Here is a 20,137-nt window from a genome sequence, read left to right on the forward strand (position 1 = left end):
GATGCATTTTTGAATTTAGACTTTAAAGGGAACGACGCATGGTATATTTATGAAATGCTGATCTAGCATTGGCACAAACACCCATACGGAGGAGTATTTAGGAGTGCTGGATCATAACAAAAACCAAAAGTGACTTTATTCCAAAAAATATATTCAAAAAAGTGAATATGATTTACTATAATGTTCAACAACAACACAAAAAGACTTACATAAAACTGAAAGAAAAAAAGAATGTCTTTTTCTTTTGAATGAAATCGAGTGTTTCTATTTTTAAATGAAGACATTCTATTGTGAATTTATTCTTAAACGTCTTTGCAATCTTTTTGTTTACATTTTGTCTTCATTCACTTTCGTTTACTGTTGAAAACATAACAAAGTTTTAGCTATACTCTCAAACCACGTATAACTGTCGGTTAAGCCAATCAGCTTTCGGGCTGACATCAGCATGTATTTCAGAGTATACCATGGAAGTACCAGCAACTCCGACCCCTACTATAAGTATAGCGCTATTCCCTTTAACATTACTCCTTATAATTATGTGTAGTTTTTAGAGTTTATGTGTAAAGAGTTTATTTAGAGTTTAATCGATTCACTTTCACTTCACTGTAGGAAGGGTTGTCAAGAGCAAGGTGTTAGATTTTCAAAAGAACACACATTATGCTCAAGAATCAACTTGTTGGTGACGTAATTGAAGTGTGTGTCATTCATTTTCTCTTTAAATGTATATCTTTAAACTCTCCTCTCCTTTGGACGGTGGGAACCTTTTTTGAAAATTTTGACTTCGCAATTCCTACTCTTACATATACCTAAAAGATATATAATGATGACAAAAACAGACGATCTAATCCTTGGGTTGAACATTTGGTGCATGATAGAACGGAGTAATAAAAAGTGCTATTGATTAATACTTTAAAACTAACTTTTAGCCTGTAATAAGCCTGTATGATGGCGGAGTACTTTCTCATATTTTAGAGATACAGACACACAAACTTTTCTACTCAATGACATGCTCCTAAGCTCGACACACTGATTTTTTATACAAGATGACATCATCGATATGTATGCATACTTGATACTGCCAAAAATACAATTAAAATCTAACTGTCATAAGGTTTTTCTAATCTCCCCATGTTATGATGTTGTCTTTAAATAATTTCTCACCGTTTTTGACAATTTTTCAGTTTTATTTCATATATGTCATTTTGATACGCATTTCAAATTTTTAGATAAATACAATGTGAGTGCGATGTAACTTAGTGAGAAAACATTTTAATTATAAAGTCTTGTAACAACTTTCTGTCATATGATCTTGATCTTTTTGAGCAAGTTTTTTATTTTACGTTCATTGCTAACAATTTTTTTCAGTTTCAACCTTGTGAACTGTATAAATTTGTTGTAATATCTCCACACATAATATTGAGATTTATCTTAATAGACAACTCTTAACACAGGGTAAATAGTTAAATGACAAAATGAAGGCAATTTTATGGCAATTTTTCTTGGTAGCTTCCCTCGTTGGTCAAATTTTGTGCGCAGAGAAACCAAACTTTGTTATTATCGTAGCTGACGACTTGGTAAGAACACGACAAATTGAACCATAGGTAAACCCAAAAATCTAATAGAAGAAAGGGATGCTATAATCCTGAAGCAAAATCTTAAGATCTCAAATGTGCGAACCTTAAGATCTCCAAATTCTGTTGTAATTTTTTACAAATTCATGAATCGTAGAAATTGAGTCCCTTAATTGAAAGGGGCGTTAATTCAGGGGTTGGACAATCTCACCATTCTACAACAGACCTATGACCCTGGGCTTAATAAAATTTGAAAAGCTTTGGTCAATGAGAAAATCCACCTAAACTAATTTGTGTTAGCCTTTTCTAATGTCTGCTTTTCCACCAAAGGGATGGAATGATGTCAGCTTCCACGGATCAGATCAAATCCCAACACCTAACATTGATAAATTGGCAAAAGAAGGAATTATTTTGAATAATTATTATGTTGCACCTATATGCTCACCATCTCGGAGTGCCATCATGACTGGGAGATACCCTATTCATACAGGTTGATTATTTTCTTATCAAGTTCATAGGATTTAATTTCAATAAAACACGAAAATTTCTGTATCATTATTACAAGAAATACCAAGCAAGGTTTTCAAGCTTGCTAACGTTTAAATTTCAAGTCAGTACTCTCAAACTGACCAGCGCCAGTTGCAAAAGCCATTGACAAATAAGAAAGAATGAAATGTTTTGAGGGGGTTGGATATGGTCTAATTATAGTATTTCTACTTTTGATGTTCAGGTATGCAAGTAAGCACAATATTTGCATATGACACATGGGGTGTCAGTTTAAATGAAACATTCTTACCAGAGATTCTCAAAGAACAGGGATATGCAACGCATGCTATCGGCAAGGTATGTCGTGTATTAACATTCGGAGATTTTTTCATCCTGTGAGAGATGCTTTTTTTTCTTTGTTTGACTTATTAGTATTGCACGCGTTCTATGATTCGAGAAGCAATGTTCACAATCTTTTAGAGAGTCAAAGTTGGATCTTCTTGAGAAATGAATGCACTCTACCCCAAGAATGAAATATATAATCCATAAAATCCAAACTTTCCGTCATTTTATTTCTTAGTGGCATGTTGGTATGTTTGCGAAAGAATACACTCCAACATACAGAGGCTTTGATTCGTTTTATGGCTACTACCTTGGGAAAGCTGATTATTGGGACCACTCCAATAACGAGAAGTACTGGGGGCTCGATCTACATGACAATTTAGAGGTCAGTGGTCCTGATGTTATTGCCCACTACTCCCTTTTGAAATCAAAATTGGTGTCATGAGCTTCGTCAATATTGTTTGTTTTATGTTCCAGTTGATTCCAACTTCACCTGAGACCTTCAAACAAGGTAGAAAAGATACTATGAACAATGACACTCATCGAGAAGCTCTAAGGGCTATAAGCTCAAAGCTAAGAAATAATTAAGGTTAGGGGGAGGGGCCAATTCTGTTATTACCGCAATACTGTCTTCCCTGAGTTTTACTGGAGCGTCCGAAGATATCACCAGTATCAGTACTTTCCTGCTATTAATAACTTTCTGATTTTTTTGTCATTTTAGCCTGTATGGACACAATGGGGTAACTACAGTACGGAGATGTATACAGCAGAAGCAGAAGGTCGTATACACAATCATGACCAATCGAAACCACTTTTCTTATACCTCGCATATCAAGCGGTTCACAGTGCTAATAGGGATGCAGATGCACTGCAAGCCCCCGATTCATGGATACGAAAGTACAATCACATTCAGCACGAAGGACGTAGAAAATTTGCAGCCATGATGGGTTATATGGATTATGGCATTGGAAGGGTAGGAAGCAAAAACGTTTGTAACATTTGGTCGACTAACCACCATATGAATTCTGGGAATTAAAAAACAAAAGACTAATGCCACTCTACTGTCAGCTACATTTCTAGCCAAACGTTGTAAAAAGAAAGTAATTATTTTCTTTGAAGTTCAAACCTTTCGATACAAAACTTCGAAGCATTGACTTACTTTCTTGTAACCGCAGGTCCACGATGCTCTTGTAAAGACAGGCATGATCAACAATACAGTCATCATTTTCACCACAGATAACGGAGGTCCTGCTAATGGTTTTGACCAAAACTGGGCAAATAATTTCCCTTTAAGAGGTGTCAAGGCTACACTATGGGAAGGTACGGCCCCTGCAAATGTTCATTAGACTTCTCTCTTTAATACCCATAAAGGGTGTAAAAAGATTCTTGAAAATGCCCCCCCCCCCTGGAAAATGTCAAAATCTGTGAGATACCCTTGCAAAATTTATCTTCTTGATATCATTAAAGTGAGGGTAGAGGAACTAAAATCAGTTTTTCACCCCTGGAATTTTCGGAATAACGTTAACCCTTTAGAAATACGAATAAGCTTTCATTCGACCGCCTGGACATTTTTCTTACATTACCCGCTGGAAACGATCCTCCAATGGAATGCTATTTCGGCGTCCACCTAACGGTTTATAGATGTCATTTAGTTGATACTGCATGATTTCATAGTCGAATTTAAAAGCTCAAAATTATTCTTTTTGGCTTTATCAACTTTAACATTTATATTGATGTTTTTTCTTTAAAAGACTTTTTCAGAAAGTCAAAAAACCGGTGCATAAATTTATGTTGATCCCTTGGATGTTGAAACTGAAGGTCCTTACTCTCTTTCACAATCTTCTAGGAGGTGTGCGAGCGGCTGGATTTGTGCATAGCAATTTGTTAAAGAAGCCAGGCCGAACATCCATGGACTTAATACACATTACCGATTGGGTTCCAACGCTGGTCAATTTAGCAGGTGGATCTTCAAAAGCTCCCTTTGATGGTGTGGATCAATGGTCCTGTTTATCTGAAGGTCTACCTTCTGCAAGAGAAGAGATTTTGTTGAATATTGATAACGATCGATGGATGAATAAAGCTCTGCGAATGGGAGATTGGAAAATTATACAAGAAAGTATGATGCATTTTATTCTTTTTTTTCATATTGTCTATGATATAGGTTGGTTGCTGAGCTAAATGATTATTAGTCCATGAGCTGGGGGTCAAAATAGGCTTAATGAACCCGAAATCTTTCGATTCCATACGTCTTGACCTTGGTAACATAGAAATTTCCACTCTACATAAAATTTGGAAACGTTTGGTATATAATATGTCTGGTAACCTCGTTGAGCCCAAAGTCTCAAAATTTGACCCTCAGCTCATGGGCCATATTGTTGAGAACTTTCTTCAATAGCTTTTAAAAATGACAGAAAAGATTGTGCTCTTCTTTGTTTATCCTTTTTAGCTGGCACATGGGACGGTTGGTATGCCCCACCAGGGGTTATTGGTATGGAAAACACAAATCTGGTTGACGACACTTATATCACATTCCAAAGTCAACCAGTGGTCAATTGTGGTGAAAAACCTGCCAATGTTTCGAGCACGTGTTTTAAGAAACCCAATTTCTGTTTATTCAACATCATCGACGATCCTTGCGAATATCATGATTTGTCAGGCAAATATCCTGAACTTCTGGAAACAATGAAGAAAAGATTGCAATTTTATGAGGATAGTGCAGTTCCACCAAGAAGAAATGAGACAGGAGATCCCAGAGCAAACCCAAAGCTCCATAATGGTGTATGGGTACCTTGGATTACTCTACCTTAAATCTCACAGAAAGCAAAAAGTCAAAATATTAAATGAAAATATCATTAATTGTAGAGCTGGTAGGATCATAATTAAAACCTGACATCTAATGTCATCTAGTTTTAGACGTAGTTCTATATTCGTCGTCGAACGATGTATTTTATATTTTAACATTCCTTGTATTCCTTGTAAACATGTGTTGTTTGTAGCGTTGATGGATAAAGTTTATCAAGAATTCAACCCTTCCACTGGCAATCCCAAAGTGTTGGATTTTAAGGAATCAGTCAAAAAGAACTTTTTTGCAGCTACAGATATAAAGAGCATTCGAAAAATTGTCTTTAATACACCCCTTTCTCACAGACCCGGTAGGAGTTTTTCAGCCAGTGGGGAAAAAATAACGGACTGAAACTCGAAGGGGATTGATATTCCCATATTTTTCATAGCTGGGGATTTCAATTTTTTTGTTTTCAAGTCAGAAAATTAACTGGGGTGGGAAAAATAGCATAATATTTTCCAGTGAGGAGTGGTTTATTTGATTACTTTCAGTGGGGACAAAAATAGGAGGTTAATTTTCTAACGGGGACAATGTTGGCCATTTTTTCCAGTGGGAAGGGTTCTCAGTGGGTTTTAATCTTTAAAAAGGTTTACTCTTGTGACAGAGTATAGAAGGGGTCACTTTTACAATTCCTTTTTAGATAACAGATGGCCACCGATTATAAATTATGCTAACTAGCCATAGCTTTCACTAACTGCCACCCGCTAGTACAAATGCTTGTAAAAACTAATTAATGCTAATTAAGGCTTTTTAATGCTTTATAGCAAAAGTTTGGAAATGATTTGGAATAGTTAGAATGATTCTTCTCAACAGCATTTTCTTTGAGATATCAATGAATAAGCTAACATAAATGAAACATATTTTTTTTCTAAAAATGTGAATTACTTTTTACAAAGAATAAATTACGAATCTTAAAACATTCATTAGGAAAAGTGTCCAGGTAGAATCAATTACAGATACTAAACCAGTCAAAAGACATGCAACTATATTTATTTCAACCAATTTGAAATATAAATGAAACATAAGTAGAACCAAACAGCATAAGAAATGCTATGGGCCAGAAACATAACGAGCAGGAACCAAAAATTGACAGGTAACAACGTACTTAGGAGTTTTTCCAACGGTTTAACAAAGGATATCGTGATCCAAAATTGTTTACATTAAATGGATTTACCAGTAATCTAGAAGCTGTAACAGCGTCGTGTAAAGGATGGAAGATGATAGGACGTAACGTGGTAATAGTATCAGTAACGAGGCAATATTGATGAGCAGGAAGCAGGTATTAACAGGAAGTAGCGTACATTCAGGACTTTTTCCAACGGCATGATAAGGGATCTCATTGACAAAATTGTCTACATTAAAAAGATATATGCCAGTTATCTTGCAGTTGTAACACAGCAATATCGTGTAGAAGGATGGAAAATCATGACGTAACGTGGTAATAGTAGCAGTAACGAGGTAATATCGCGTTGTCAAGGTAAACGAATCCACATTCATAAAATAAGCTTAAATGGAAAATAAGAAACATGAAATTAGATTCTATATAATGAGTGTACTGAAATTTCCTCAAAATAGTACACAAAAGGTTCTTTCAATTTCCGATAATAATTTCCCAAATAGTGCCTGGTAAGTGTCAACAAGAACAAACGCTAAACATAAAACTGCATAATAGATCTATAAAAGCACACTTAATGAAAAAAAAATGTACTTACTGTCAAAGTACTATAATGCAGGATCTTCTTTATGTATTCTTATTGGGAGTATAGAGTATGCTGAATGACGATTGTTGAATTATTTAGTTACAGTGGAATTTTGTTGCCAATACAATTTCCAACAATAATCACTTTTGTCCATATTATATTCATTCATTGTTCTACTATTATCATTTTAATCATTGTTCATTATTGTTCTGTGGTAAAAATTAAACATAAATTCGTTCACATTATTGTAATCACTTAGAACTTGGATGTAATAAATGTAAATTCAAATCAATAAAATAAAATTTGTACAAAATCATAAAGTATCTCAAAGTCACCAATAATAAGTCTTGACTGCAGTGCTATATACTTGTTTTTAAATTCTTCCAGAAATTTCCACGCATCTTCTTCCTTTCCTGAATGTTAACCAATCGGACAAATTTTATATATAAGCGGATAGGAAGAAATGAAAACCCGCCCTAAAAAGCAGTGTAAAATTCCCGCGGCGCTTGACGTGAAAAATAAAAGCCGTCCTGGAAAAAAACAAACAATACCGAACATTCACGGAAAAGACTAACTACGGATAGGCTTGCGCGACAACAACAACAACAAAACAAAAATCCGAAATTCCAGTCCAACAATCCTTGCGCCTGAAGCAATGAGTGCCTCCTCACTCGCTGACGCTCGTTGCGGGGGCAATAATTAGAAATGAATAAATATTGAAATATAACACAGGAAAAAATTTTCGATTTCCAAGGTTGGAAATTTCAAGTTTTCTTAGTTGGAAAAAAGATAAAATCCAATGGAAAATCCAACCTGAAAATGTGGGACATTGTCCAAGGTTGGAAATGTTGCATTTTCCATGGCTTGGAATTTTTGAAAATTCAGTTGGAAAAAAGCCAAAATCCAAGCTTAAACAAGGTTGGAATTTTCCAAAATCGAGGTTGAAAAAAGCTAAAATTCAAACTTAAAGTTAAACAAGGTTGGAATTTTCGAAAATCGCGGTTGAAAAAAGCGAAAATCCAAACTTTAACAAGGTTGGAATTTTTTAAAATTCAGTTGGAAAACAAGGTTGGAATTTTCGAAAATCTAGGTTGAAAAAAGCCAAAATCCAAATTTAACAAGGTTGGAATTTTTTAAAATTCAGTTGGAAAAAAGCCAAAATCCAAATTTAACAAGGTTGGAATTTTCGAAAATCTAGGTTGAAAAAAGCCAAAATCCAAAAAGTGATGGCAGAGATGTGGAAAAGAGATCTTAAGCAAGGTTATTGTTTTTGTGAACAGTCACTCGCTAGCCTAGGCTCGATGGCTCCCGGTCAATCTCTCGTTATTGTTCGCACAGATACGTGGTTGATCTTAGATCACTCACACAGCTCAGCAGGGCGCTATTTGAAACTATGACACAAGTACCCTATGTGCTTCACTGTGCGAATTCACTGCGATTGACCGAGGCCGCTCCGAAGCGACGCCTCGCCTGACGGAAACTTACAGCTTGACTGCTCACATTATAGTCTAATATCTAGGTTTGCTATACATCAAAACAGTTTTGAGCGAAAAATCGCTTGTGGTTTTCTCAAAGGAGCATGCGCAGAAAATGGTTAGAAAAACGTAATTTCCACATGGATTTTTAACGTTTTCCAAACTGTTTGGAGAAACACAAATTTCCAACCCAAAAAGTCTAGTTTTCCAATCGAAAGAGTTTCAATTTCATAAAAATGTAATTTCCACATGGATTTTTAACGTTTTCCAAACTGTTTGGAGAAACACAAATTTCCAACCCAAAAAGTCTAGTTTTCCAAGAAAGGGTCTCAATCTTAGAAAAATGTAATTTCCACATGGATTTTTAACGTTTTCCAAACTGTTTGGGAGAAACACAAATTTCCGACCCAAAAAGTCTAGTTTTTCAACCTGAGGTATCAAATTTACAAAAATATGTATTTTCACATCGATTTTTGACCTTTTTTTTCAATTTCCAAACTGTTTGGAAAATAAAAATTTCCCACCCAAAAAGTCATGTTTTTCAACCAGCCTTGGAAAATTGTCATTTCTACATTGTTTTTTTTTTCACTTGATTTTTCAAGCGCATTGGTTTATTCTACAAAACCTATGGGTAATTTACGTTTTCCAAATCACTTTAAAGTAATCGCTCAAATTTCCAACCTTCAATTATAAAACCAAAATTTCCAACCCAAAAATATCGAATTTCCAACCTTGGAAATCGAACATTTTTTCCTGTGTAAATAAAGTGGCAAGTAAGGCCATCTTCATCTTGCTTAATGAAGGTGTGAAACGAATCACTGTCTACCACAGGTATGTACTGTAATCAATTTGTTTTGCTACAAGATAAGTAGTCTCTTTGTTATAACATGACCACGTGTTGGTATGTTCTACTAAGTGGGTTCGATGTATGGTTTTCTGCCAGTAATTTGGGGATACCTTATCGAGCCTAATTTATCACTGGCCCCTTATACCCCGTCCCTGATTACGCCAGCAACGGCAAAATAACGCCAATAGGGGCCGGCAAGGTTAATAGTCGGCGATGAAAATGGTGATAGTTCTAATAATGAGATAAAAGCATAAATCATTATTAACCAATCATAGTGCATCTTTAAAAATGACCACACGTCACACAAAGCTCCAACTCTTTATACGTCATTTTATTTTGTAAGAAAGTCGTTTTTTTACACGCCCAATATTTTGCTGTCTGTGGTTTACTTAATCCTGCGTGGTGTTGAGAAAGAAAAGCCTTCTGGTTTCTCCTCCCGCCATTGAACCGCCCACATATGGCGTGCAGTTGGGTGGTTATGAACGGTGTATGTTTGAATATTTTCCGCTGTGGCATGATATCACATAGTCTGAATCGCAGACCTCTACAAAACCACAGGTAGTATAGGTCTGCTTAATGATCTACCACCGCTTTCCGGTTCGCAAAGGAAATCTTGGCGAGTAATTTGATTGACATTATTGTGCGCGCAAAAACGATCGTTTCGAACGTTTTCAATGGAATGTTTACATTTGAAATTCGAATCCCAGACCAGAAAAACAAAACAGAAAAAAGATAAAAAACAATCTGATGCGCGCATTATGTACAGTCTGTAGATTTATTTTTGACTTTTGCTTTTATAACATATCTGGTCTGTAAATTTATCAAAACTTTCCCATCAGCTCTTCGGTCGAAGCTCAAAAAATACAAATATGGACACAAAAGTGAAAGAAAACAACCAGAAACACTCCAATCTCTTCAAAGAATTGAAGCTAAGTACCTGAAAAGATACAAAGGCCACACGGTATTAAAAAGTGAAATGCCAAAGCTGAAGAAAAGTTCTTTATTTGTTTTAACATTTAAAGGCCCTTGTTGAAGGAACAACAACACTCCCTTTTGTAGAATCTTAAAGAAGTAATGTCAGAAATATTCAATATGACCCCCAAAATGTACTGTATATACAACTAGAATACCTTGAAATAATCTGCAACATATCTGTAGAACTGACAAAACAATTATCTGGAGCCAAAGTGATCAACGAATCCAGTGTGGTAAAAAATTATGCACTCATACATAGCCTGGGTATCCAGACTCAAAATTTCAGAAAAAAAACTCTTGCCTCAACATACAAAGTTTCTAAAATTTTAGAGTCTGGTGCAACTAAAAAAGTCTGATACAGTTTTGAATGACACAGTCTGTGAGTAAACCCTTGTTGACAGAATCTCAAAACTTTGGAAACCCAGGCAGACACACATAATTACTTACCATAAAACCTCTTTTACAAACTCAATAAACTATCAAAACCACTTTAAAGTACATCAAAGCATCAGCCACATTCATAAAGGCTCCTTTCCAGCGGCCATTTTGTTTAGAAATGAACTTGTGTTTTCTTTTTCATTTGTTTATCTTTTTTTGCAAGGTCAGCTTTTTCCATAAATTATGCGCGCGCATCGAAAAATATAAAAAACCCCGCGAAAATTCTGCTCAGTGACTGGGCGCGTACTGACCAATTAGAGACACTCGCATATGCAGGGACAGATATCCCTGCAGACGAGTTACTTCAACCAGACCGTAAACCTGAGACAAGATTATAAAAAACTAGACGGTGAAAAAGTTTACGGTCTGGATATCCAGGCTAACAACGATGTAAAAATAATAGATAACCAACTTGCCTTGATTCTCAAAAAACATCCGTGTTACGGTTGTAAAAATATTAATGACATTTTGCATCGTAAAAAGTGCAATTAAATAAAAACTTGCTTCATTTGCAACCTTCTATTGGACAGAATCGATCACGTGATGTATATTTTTCCAAAATTTGGGTTAGAAAAAGTGTATTTTCCTATAGGCAGCCTCACAGAAGGAATTTTTTAATTAGACATTATTGTTCTATAAACATTCATCTGTTTATTTTGTATCAGGCAACCTTCATGCACTTTTCATTCGTGAGATATCGCACTTCAAATCACACATATATTTTTCAGATGACAGCATTTTATGAGCGTTTATTTATCCAGATGAAGATTAAGTGGTATCAGGCCGATCCGTAGTCAATTTGTCTAAAGATTGGTTCCTTTATCTTTTGAAAAGAATTCCAAAATTTGCAGTAAATAACAATTCAAATTTTCTATCAATTCAGTGGATGTCAAAAAGTGTGTCAAAATCTAGCTAAAAGCATAACACGCACTGCACACAGAGCTTTTTAAAGGAGTGCTCATTTCAATAGGAAAGCAATGGTTGTTCTCTTGGGAGAAGTGCCTTCTAGAGGTAGTTGGTTATCTATTATTTTTACATCGTTGACTCATACAAGTCCAAATTCAAGCATCAAAATGTAGTTTTATGAAGCAAAATTTTGTTGGTGCACACAGAAGATACACCAGGGCACTTAAATTCAATAAATCTAATTTCTCATCTTTTACAAAATCTCCAGATTAAACAAGAAAGGAGGAAGAAAAACAAGCAAACTTTCTTCCGCCTACCTTTTTTTCGAAATCCAAATATATTTTCCAATCTATGATTTGGTGCCTCACAGAAGTAGACACTCGCCAGCTAAAAATGTCTTTAGCCGTATATCGGCTAAAGGCGGCAAATCTCTGGACAAAGGAAATATAGCTTATTAAGCATCCTCTATAAGGAGCACGAATCCGTTAGTGGATGCCAGCAGCCTAGATATCACATTGTTGACAGAGAAGGTAGTTCTCTACGGCAATGAAATTTGAAATTAGCCGTAGATATCGGGTTTGTGTACAGGCTACAGAGAAAGATGCATGTCTTCTTTTGTGAAGGAAAGGCTGTCAGAAAAATCGGAGAAATAAGGTCTTTTTAATCATTGTTTTTCATGCTATAGAATGTTGTTTAATTCGTTTAATTCTAAACCTTCCTTAGATCCGCCACTGCTTGCTACAGGGTGATTTAAGCTCTCATTCACTGCAGGGTGATTTAAGCTCTCATTCACTACAGGGTGATTTAAGATCGCACTGTCACTCATATCAACGAGTTTAGGCAAAGACACTGAAAGATTTTTTCAATAAACGTCATTGATGTCCTCAAGGATGATGCGCCAGGGATGAAGGTCTAATGATGCATGGCAGTACCTCAAATCTGATTAGTAGCTCTCATAGATAAACAAATACAGAGAGGCATAGTGGAACTCTCCTTAGGCTTTATGCCTTTGTATCTGTTACTGGTATGACAATGGAAACTCAGTGATTTTATGTTAAAAGTCGTTAGTAGTGGAATTTGACGAGTTAAAGCTTTGATTTAGTTTTTTTTCTCAAAAAAAAAAACTGAAATAATCTTCGATTTTGACTAGGATGAACAATTTTGTGACAAATTAAAATCTCTGAAAGAGGTTTCTGGACTTTTCTGCGCTCTTCATCTTTAATTTTGCTGATGAAGTTTTTTTTTGACTTTTTCGGTAAACTCCTTTCAATCGAATTCATTCAACTATGATGATCCCCATGATGATTCAATGTTTTTCATTCAAGGTTACTAAGCAATATAATATTGAATACCCAAAATAAAAAATGAATAATTTAAGAGGTTAAAACTATTCATAAAAAATGCAATTCCTATAGAAAAATAGATCTATTTTCACCCTTATAGATTATAATTAGGTTAAGTAAACCTTTGGTTTTTAAGGGATTGAAATTTTAATTTTTTTGGACAGGCAGTACACAGGTTGTGATAATGGGAGTGAATCGCTTTTTTCTGGTCCTTCTCTTAGGTAAGGCTTTATGAATCATTTTTCGGTCCCTTTCAGGACTAAAGTCGAGTCTCTTCAATTCGAACCTCTATAACTCGAATGTCTTCTTAACTTGAACAGGTTTTCTCCTCATCCTTACAGATAACTACTTTAGGCGTAGAAACTTTCGCGAGCAGAAACTTTCGCGATTTTCGCGAATTTTGGCCCTTTTCGCGAAAGTAAATGTCTTTAAAAATTCTAGGAAGGGCAATTCGCGAAAGTTTATGCTCGCGAAATACTCTTGACAAAATAGAAAATCTGTTAAACTTCAAACTTTGAATAAAATGTAGCTTTTATGGCACTTTTTAGCCTGCTAAAATACTAATAAGTCAAAAGACAAATATTTCAAGCCAATCCAAGAAGTATTCGACCCTCTAAGCCATTTTTTCATGTGAAAATTCTCAATTTTACGTCTTGATTCGCGAAAGTTTATGCTCGCGAAAAATATTTTTCCGTTAAATTCGCGAAAGTAAATGTCGTGAATTTCGCGATTTTTCGTCCTCGCGAAAGTTTCTGCTCGCGAAAGTTTGTACGCCTAAAGTATGCCTTATAAACTTTTCTCAGTAACTCAAAATTTCCTTAATTCGAACAAATTTGTGCTACCCGTGCGTGTTCGAGTTATGGAGACTCCACTGTATTTAAAAATCGTTAATTTTTTGTCACGTAAAAGGAGTTTCAGAAACTGTATTCGTATTTTCTTTTAGGGCATTGTAGTTTGGCAGTACCCTGGGGAATCAAACTTCGAAATGGAAAAATCTACCCACGCCCAGGAAGAGGATTGTACTCTACCGAACAAATTGGTAAGTTAAAGTGATACTTTTTCACATTTTCAAAACGAATGGCTAGTTTTAAGACCGATGATAAGCATTTAGTTTTCATCGTCCAAAGTCGTAACATGCCATCAGCAACCCGTACCTTGCTATAATATTAAATATTTAGGCGCCGTTGGAAAGATATTCTCGACGAAAATAATCTAAAATATTATAGATTATTGATAAATTAGGTAGGAGAACGAAAATAAAAAGGGAAAGTTTTTTCTACTGGTTAGAAACTAGCAAAAGCATTTCAGAATATTTAAAACTTTCTGATTTCAAATCTGTATTCAGTCTTTGCATAGGTCATTTTGGCCATATTTAGCCGCGAGCTTGACTTTTTTTATCAATCATTTTTTTAGAGAATGGGAAAGGGCAAGAACTGGACATGCTTTTCAAAGATGGAATAAACCCATTCAAAGCAAGTGGACCCAGAGCACGAAGAGCTGTTCTTGTTTTTGAGGGATTGAAATGGCCAAATTCCATTGTTCCTTACAGATTCGCGGAGGAAAATCCACTTTGTAAGTTAAAAGATTGTCGATTGAGTCAATTGAGATCTAAGAAATATTCCACATAACATTGAAAACAAAGCACACGCTTTTTCTACAGTTAACGGACAACTGGATACTAACTAAAACTGCTTACCTAAAGTCTTTAGAATGATTTTCAGTGTGGACAAAATTTCCCCAAAACTTAATATATATCTAACGGGCTACACTACACGATACATTGTCAGGCAATATATTGATGATATATTGCTGAGTGTCCGCAATATATTGAAAAGTTGTCCGCAATATATTGTCAGCTCGATTTGCAATTTTCCAACAATATAGAACGATTGTTTACAGAAAGAAAATTTGTTTTTATGATAGAGTAAAATATTGTTCGTCAATATATTGTGTAGTCAAAGTAGCCCTTAACGACTTATTTCTCAATCATCTGACAAATTGAGAAATGGGGTCCTCTTAACTCGAGTCTTAGGTTATTGAAAAGCAAAACCCGACAAAACAATTTAATCTAAAAATGACTAATACATAATCAAACAGCTAACACGAGTATTTGTGGGCTGCTGGCCCGATCCACTGTCGGATTTGTATTTCTTCTATACTACCTGTGGTTATGTAGAGGTATGTGGTTCAGACACGAGTATTTGAAAGTGTTTGCTCTTGTTTAGCTCCATCTTTACGAACAAAGACTTTGGAAGGAATGAAGAGAATTGAAGAGACAACATGTGTTCGATTTGTCGAACAAACAACTGAAAACGATTACGTCATAATTGATGCAAAAGACAATGCGTAAGTGTTTGTACCACATGCAGCACACAACGTCATAATGATGTTCATCTAACATTCATAATACCTTAATAATCAAAAATAATCAAAAAGCCTTGCTACAACAGATTCATCAGAACCACAAACATCACGTTTTAGTTCTACTGTAGGACCTGCCATTTTCATTCGCAGTTTTACCAGATCCATCGATTTCACCAGCAAGCAAATGAACTAGAGAACTAATAAAGCAATCAGGTTTTTTTCAGATTATTTTTGCTAAGGGGTGAACATTGGACTTGGGAAATAATTTTGGGTTACCTTATTTTAGGAAATTCTCATTTTATGTTTTCACATTGGACAATACACGTTCATGTCTTTCTCACTTATCGTCGAGGTAAAGACACATCCTCGATTGAAAAGTATCTGATGCTTTGCTTGACTCTTTTTTCAGGTGTTATTCATTCGTCGGGCGTATTGGCGGTGCACAACGCCTGAACATGGGCGAAGGGTGCAACTCAGTAGCGATTGCGATACATGAGCTGATGCACGCTCTTTCTTTTGTACACGAACACAATCGAAATGATCGAGACAAATATGTCATCGTTAAATTGGAAAACATTTTGTCGGGTAAGAAAGTCAAATATTTTTTCAGTATTTCTATTGATATTGTACGCTGGAAATTGTTTTACAACCTTGGTTTATAAACCCAATGCCTAACCGCTTGCGCTAACGAGACACGGGAAAGCTGTCATTCAAAAATACTTATAGTGTGTAATTTCCAGACCTTAATTAAGAAAGCTCATAACCCTACCGGTGCCCTTACAAGGATCCCTAAGTTAAGTATCAGGGTAAGATATATTGTGACTCTCGAGCTCCAACCCTAACCCGAACTGTTAATAACCGAACCCCCGTCTAGTTCCATAGATTGAAAAATTTCACTTGCATCTTGGTGGGTGATATCGTCTGCCAACCGCTGAAAATCGCCAGTTTACAAACTAGGCAAGCATTGCTCTTTACTTTGGCATTATATAAATGCGTATTGACTAAAGATAACTGGATTATGTTTCTCCTTCTTCAGGGGCGGAAAAGTCTTTTGAGAAATACGAAGATTTTGAAATCGACATTTTGGAAACTCCTTTTGACAAGCAAAGTGTGATGCACTATTCAAAGTGAGTGATTTGGCACGTGTGTAATTTGGCTAAAAATTTGTACTGTTACGTTGTAAAAAGACGATTCATTAATATAATTTTTTTGATCAACAATAAACTACTTTCAGGGGGTCAGCACTGTGACGACAAATCAAGAATCTATTTATAAGCACGTTCAATAAATACAATAGGATATGTGCTTTCAATCTTCGATTCTTTGAAAAGTAATACGATACTCGATAAAATTCCGTCTCTATAGGTTAAGTTTTAGAGAAATATAAAATGTTCTCTCACGGTATCTGAATTTCCCGTAAATGGAGGATCTTGTAGAAACATTTATATTTTGTGGTTGACCAATGTTCAAGGCCGTTATTGTAATAAACTGACAGCTCCTAGTCCAAAAAGTCCTGCTCTTTCTGTATTTCGTTCAGTTCAAACCCAGGGGAAGGGTAAAAATGGGTGCCGGGTATGTGCGAGCCGGGTCCCTTTTTCACACCCTCGAAAGTCTCTCAAAGGAGTACAAAAACCATTAAAAAGAGAATTGAGTCTCTGCAAGAGTCCAAAAATCTCTCGAAGGGTCGTGATTTTTCCAAAATTTGGACAAAAATCGAGTGAAAATCGATAAAAGATTTGAGAAAAGTCTCTCATAGGGTCCCAAAAACACCAATTTTTTACAATGACTTTGTTTTCAATTCTTTCCAGCTTTGCATTCACCAATAAGAATCCTTTCGATGGCGAATCAGCAATGACTTTAATCAGTAAAGGACCATTGGGTGCAAATGAAGTTCTTGGGAATTCAGAGGGGTTGAGTTCTCTTGATATACAGCGTATCAACACCAGGTATGTTTTACATTAAGCATGTTGTAAACTTTTTTTAGCGTTGATTAGTAGTTGATGATTGAAATATCTTGAATTGTGCTCGACTTTGAACCATTGATGTACGTCTCAATTCGGTTCCTTTGGAAATAAATCCAACCTTGTAACTTCTCTTATAGATACTGTCAAGGTGCTACACCGCAAACTAAAACTCCAACAAAAACTCCACCAGCGACTGAACAGCCGACAGAAAACCCTGAAACACCTGCCACCGAAGATCCACAAGTTACCACCAATCCTGTTACCAAAAATCCTGTGACTGAAAACCCCGTGACTGATGGCGTCACAATGGAGCCTTTGACTGAGACACCGGAGCCGTTGACCAAAACAGCCGCACCAACCGAAATTCCGCCTAAAACACCTTGTCCTACAAAACGACCCAAAGAAAAGCGATTGAAAAAGAAAGGCTCGTGGTGGAAACGTATAACTCGTAAATGGTGGCAAGGGCGAGGGCGTGGCGGGCGTAAACGTGTGCATCAAAAAGTTTCAAGAAAGGGCGGCTCAAGACGTGTAATCGGGCGTCATGTCAAGAATTTTTTTAAGAAAGCAATATTTGGAAAATAAATTTTGAGAAGAAGATTGACTAATGTACGGCACCATTTTTAGTAAGAATTGCACCTTTTTGCACTTTATATATGCACTTCCACAAGTGGCATATTCTTTCATATATTTAAAAGATTGCAGTTTTTAGGAGTGTCAAAAACACTGCATTTACAAATGGAACCTTCTTCGCATTGTTGGAATCAGTCAAAAGTTCTTTTTCAGCATTTCTGATCTCCTACCTGATTTTTGAGCTATAAGTAATGAAATTAAACAAGCAGCCTGTCGGCATTACGGCCCAGCTCTCTTTCGGTATCGTCGGGCATCTCGCATCTCTCCATCATTCCTGCAGATATCAATCAGTACTTTTTTTTATTTTCAGACCCTACAGTTGATATGGATGATTATATGGATTTGAGATTCTTTGGGTCTTGGATGCTTCGGCGAAATAACTACTTTGATTATAATCATACATGTGTTGAAGCACTCGAAATATTTACCTCGCCTGCAGTCTATAACAATTTTTTTCTGTGCAATAAATCGAATACTGACTGTTATAAGTTCGTTCTGGTTTTTCAGATGATTATAATAACACCCTCCCCTTTAAAGTATATTGAACTGAAATCAAATTGAAAAATCATTTTTAGGCTAGCTGTAACCACCGACTGGTTATCTGCAAGCTTGTACAGAGTCACCTTTTAGATAATCAGTGAAAAATCGGTATTTTTCAAGCTACGCTAGAAAAATTCAAGACTGTAATTGCAAATTCATTGTTTTACATTTCGGATTTCGAAGGTTGCTAGTTTATTGGAGTACTGAAAACGCTCCCTAATTAGTTTATTTCATGGAAAACCACCCATTTCCATTTATTTACACCCATTAGTCCCGCTGCTGAGGTCGATAAATGTTTCATTTCGTGACACACATCTTAGAACTAACTTTTTTTGGTGGAAACTTGCGAATTGGTATATGTAGATTCCAAAATCAAAAAGTTTCCACGATATTATCGTGCAAGTAACGAGTAATTGGCGATTTTTTGCGTTTCCAGGCAAAATTGCAAGGCCTGGAAATTCATGATTTTTGGGGGGTCTTCAAATTAAAAAAAGACCTATATCACATGATAGAGCTCTTCAAACTGAGCAAAAAAGTGTATTACACTAAAGTCCCAACTTCTCTAGATCAAAATTTATTGGCCTATTTGTGGTAAAAAACTGATGGAAAACAGGGAATTTCCCCACAATCTGCATTAATTTATCCAAAATCAAACACCTTTTTGACCACAAATAGGCCCATAACTTTTGATCTAGAGAAGTTGGGACTTTGGTGTAATACACTTTTTTGCTCAGTTTGAAGAGCTCTATCATGTGATATAGGTCTTTTTTTAATTTGAAGAGGAGGGAACCAAGAAATTTTGAAATATGGTGGGGGAAAGAAAAGAGGGGGGAACGGAGAAAAATTTGGATTTTTAGTGGGGGGAACCAATAACAGAACTCAAAAAAAATTACTGGAACAGATTTTTCCAAAGTTTTCTGACCATGGGAGAGATTTTTATTTTTGAAGTCTGTGGTAAAGACTGGCTTCAACAATCTTGAAAGTAACTGTCTCCAGGGTTTATAGCTCAGTGGTTGAACCCCACTGTTTAATCAAAATATCAACAAGCCAAGGGGATGGTAATTGATTGATTCAGTGGGATGGTAATTGATTGATTCAGTGGCACCTGGAAATTTTAATCATATAAAGCAACGCCTTGCTTACCTTTGACTCTCAGGTAACTTTAAGGATTGATGATATTATACAGCATCCATGCATGTAAACACTGAAACTGCAAAACACTAAAGACAACTTCTTGTACTTCTTGATTTTTTCACGTTCATCGTTTCATCACCACACACGAGATTTAGCGTTGGCTAAACTATAGTCTCCAGCAGATAGCACTAAGGAGATTATATTTCCTTACAGCCTCATAAATTTGAGGTTTGAATTTAGACTCTGTTGATGAAAAACTAATTTCTCTCAACTGACGGACTTCGTACCCTCGTAGCACTACTCAATATAGGTACAGTGAAATCGCGAACTAGCCTTTGATCGGGATAATGTATTTATTTTGATCCGATATTGCAGGCTACTACTTGGTTCCGCACTAACATTGCCGTGCTCTTAAAAGGTCCATTCGCTAACCGCGCTGGACCAAAAAGTAACCCTGACTTAACTTAACCCCGAAACCGCCGAATTCCCTTTTCTATTGTATCTATCTACAGTTAGGGAAACCATCCAGGATCCTGCCATTCTATCAGCCAGCAAAAACTGAATGACACTTGTAAACTTA

General features: G+C 36.0%; 2 protein-coding genes across 2 annotated transcripts; both read left to right on the forward strand.

The window, feature by feature from the left end:
• The first annotated feature begins 1,442 nt into the window (after positions 1-1,442).
• Positions 1,443-5,524, forward strand: LOC136809591 (arylsulfatase B-like). Its single transcript, XM_067066128.1, has 8 exons — positions 1,443-1,574; positions 1,902-2,061; positions 2,302-2,414; positions 2,638-2,784; positions 3,121-3,372; positions 3,575-3,719; positions 4,246-4,515; positions 4,846-5,524. The coding sequence occupies exons 1-8, from the start codon at positions 1,473-1,475 to the stop codon at positions 5,205-5,207; spliced, it is 1,551 nt and encodes a 516-aa protein (XP_066922229.1). The 5' UTR covers positions 1,443-1,472; the 3' UTR covers positions 5,208-5,524.
• Positions 5,525-13,100: 7,576 nt separating this feature from the next.
• LOC136809658 (astacin-like metalloprotease toxin 1) lies at positions 13,101-18,071 on the forward strand. Its single transcript, XM_067066203.1, has 8 exons — positions 13,101-13,146; positions 13,869-13,964; positions 14,339-14,497; positions 15,151-15,271; positions 15,699-15,874; positions 16,326-16,416; positions 17,098-17,235; positions 17,391-18,071. The coding sequence occupies exons 1-8, from the start codon at positions 13,110-13,112 to the stop codon at positions 17,833-17,835; spliced, it is 1,263 nt and encodes a 420-aa protein (XP_066922304.1). The 5' UTR covers positions 13,101-13,109; the 3' UTR covers positions 17,836-18,071.
• Positions 18,072-20,137: the final 2,066 nt, after the last annotated feature.

The sequence above is a fragment of the Clytia hemisphaerica genome, unplaced genomic scaffold (genome assembly GCF_902728285.1).
Source record: "Clytia hemisphaerica strain Z4C2 unplaced genomic scaffold, Clytia hemisphaerica genome assembly, whole genome shotgun sequence".
NCBI lineage: Eukaryota > Metazoa > Cnidaria > Hydrozoa > Leptothecata > Clytiidae > Clytia > Clytia hemisphaerica.

Bases quoted from the DNA above. Each gene is read 5' to 3' on its own strand.
- LOC136809591 (XM_067066128.1), top strand. From the start codon at position 1,473: ATGAAGGCAATTTTATGGCAATTTTTCTTGGTAGCTTCCCTCGTTGGT. The intron at 1,575-1,901 runs GTAAGAACACGA...TTTCCACCAAAG, and splicing joins TTATCGTAGCTGACGACTTG to GGATGGAATGATGTCAGCTT. The intron at 3,720-4,245 runs GTACGGCCCCTG...ACAATCTTCTAG, and splicing joins CAAGGCTACACTATGGGAAG to GAGGTGTGCGAGCGGCTGGA.
- LOC136809658 (XM_067066203.1), top strand. From the start codon at position 13,110: ATGGGAGTGAATCGCTTTTTTCTGGTCCTTCTCTTAG. The intron at 14,498-15,150 runs GTAAGTTAAAAG...GCTCTTGTTTAG, and splicing joins CGCGGAGGAAAATCCACTTT to CTCCATCTTTACGAACAAAG. The intron at 17,236-17,390 runs GTATGTTTTACA...CTTCTCTTATAG, and splicing joins ATACAGCGTATCAACACCAG to ATACTGTCAAGGTGCTACAC.